The 1,442-nt window shown below is 45.7% G+C and overlaps 1 protein-coding gene across 1 annotated transcript in view; it reads right to left on the reverse strand.

Moving 5' to 3' along the window:
• Positions 1-105: 105 nt before the first annotated feature.
• Positions 106-1,442, reverse strand: part of LOC113941128 (FACT complex subunit SPT16-like) — a gene marked incomplete at both ends in the record, with an annotated part of 6,590 nt that continues 5,253 nt past the window's right edge. The window contains one exon of the mRNA XM_027632285.1: positions 106-629. Within this exon, the coding sequence (XP_027488086.1) occupies positions 106-629 (524 nt within the window). The remainder of the gene's footprint in view (positions 630-1,442) is intronic.

Here is a 1,442-nt window from a genome sequence, read left to right on the forward strand (position 1 = left end):
ATTCTCAGAAGGAAAACAATGGTTTTGAGGGGAAAACAAAATTACTGAGGGTAAAATTACAGTTTTGGAGGAAAAAAAATAACAATTTGGGGGGGACAGGAGGGTTTTGGCAGGAAAACAAGAATTTTGGTGGGAAAATGAGTATTTTTGGTGGGAAAATGAGGGTTTTGTTGGAAAAATGATTTTTGGCAGAAAATTTAGGGTTTTGGTAGGAAAATGAAGGTTTTGGCGGGAAAACGAGGATTTTGGCGGGAAAACAATTTTTGTCTGGAAAATGAGGATTTTTGTGGGAAAACGAGGATTTTTGGGGGGCAAATGAGGATTTTTTGGGGGGCAAATGAGGATTTTTTTGGGGGGAAAACAAGGATTTTGGCAAAAATGATGATTTTCTTGGGACAAGGTCGATTTGAGGGCGGGAAAGGGACGATTTGGGGGCGGAAAATCCTGATTTTGGGGCGGAAAAAGTTGATTGTGGGGCGCAGAAAAGGAGGATAAATATTTGTGGAGGAGAGGGAGGGTTTTGGGTGGAAAAGGGGCGGTTTTGGGGTCTCTGACCTTTCCGGAGGCGCTGCTGGTTCTTGCTGTTGATGACCAGGGAGCCCTCACGGAACTCGATGCCCATCGCGAACCTGAGGGGGAAAACACCAAAACTGGGGAAAAAAACCCAAAACTGGGGAAAAAACCCCACAGAATAGGGGTAAAAACCCAAAAGTGAGGGGAAAAACACCAAAACTGGGGAAAAAACCCCAAAACTGGGGAAAAAACCCCACAGAATAGGGGTAAAAACCTCAAAGCTGAGGAAAAAAATCCCCAAACTAGGGAAAAAACCCACAAAATAGGGGTAGAAAACCCCAAAGTTGAGGGGAAAAAACCCCAGAGAATAGGGGTAAAAACCCCAAAGGTGAGAGAAAAAAAATCCAAAACTGGGGAAAAAAACAGAGAATAGGGGTAAAAAAGCCAAAACTGAGGAAAAAACCCCCATGGAATAGGGATAAAAACCCCCAAAACTGGGGAAAAACCACACAAAATATGGGTAAAAAACCCCAAAGCTGAAAGAAAACCCCACAAAGTAGGGGAAAAACCCTCAAAGCTGAGGGAAAAAACCCCCAAAACTGGGGAAAACCCCCCCAAAAATTACAGATGAAACCCCCAAATCTGAGGGAAACCCCCCCAAACTGGGGTAAAACCCCCCAAAAATATGGGTCAAAATCCCAAACCCTGACCCCATATGCCCCCAAAATGACCCCAACCCCCCCAAGTGACCCCAAGCCCTCCCAAAATGACCCCAAATCCCCCCAAAATGACCCAAATCCCCCCAAAATGACCCCAAATCCCCCCTAAAATGACCCCAAACCCCCTCAAAATGACCCCAAATCCCCCCTAAAATGACCCCAAACCCCCCCCAAGTGACCCCAAACCCCCCTAAAATGCCCCAAATCCCC

The sequence above is a fragment of the Corapipo altera genome, unplaced genomic scaffold (assembly GCF_003945725.1).
Source record: "Corapipo altera isolate COAL_440 unplaced genomic scaffold, ASM394572v1 60675, whole genome shotgun sequence".
In the NCBI taxonomy this organism is placed as follows: Eukaryota; Metazoa; Chordata; class Aves; order Passeriformes; family Pipridae; genus Corapipo; species Corapipo altera.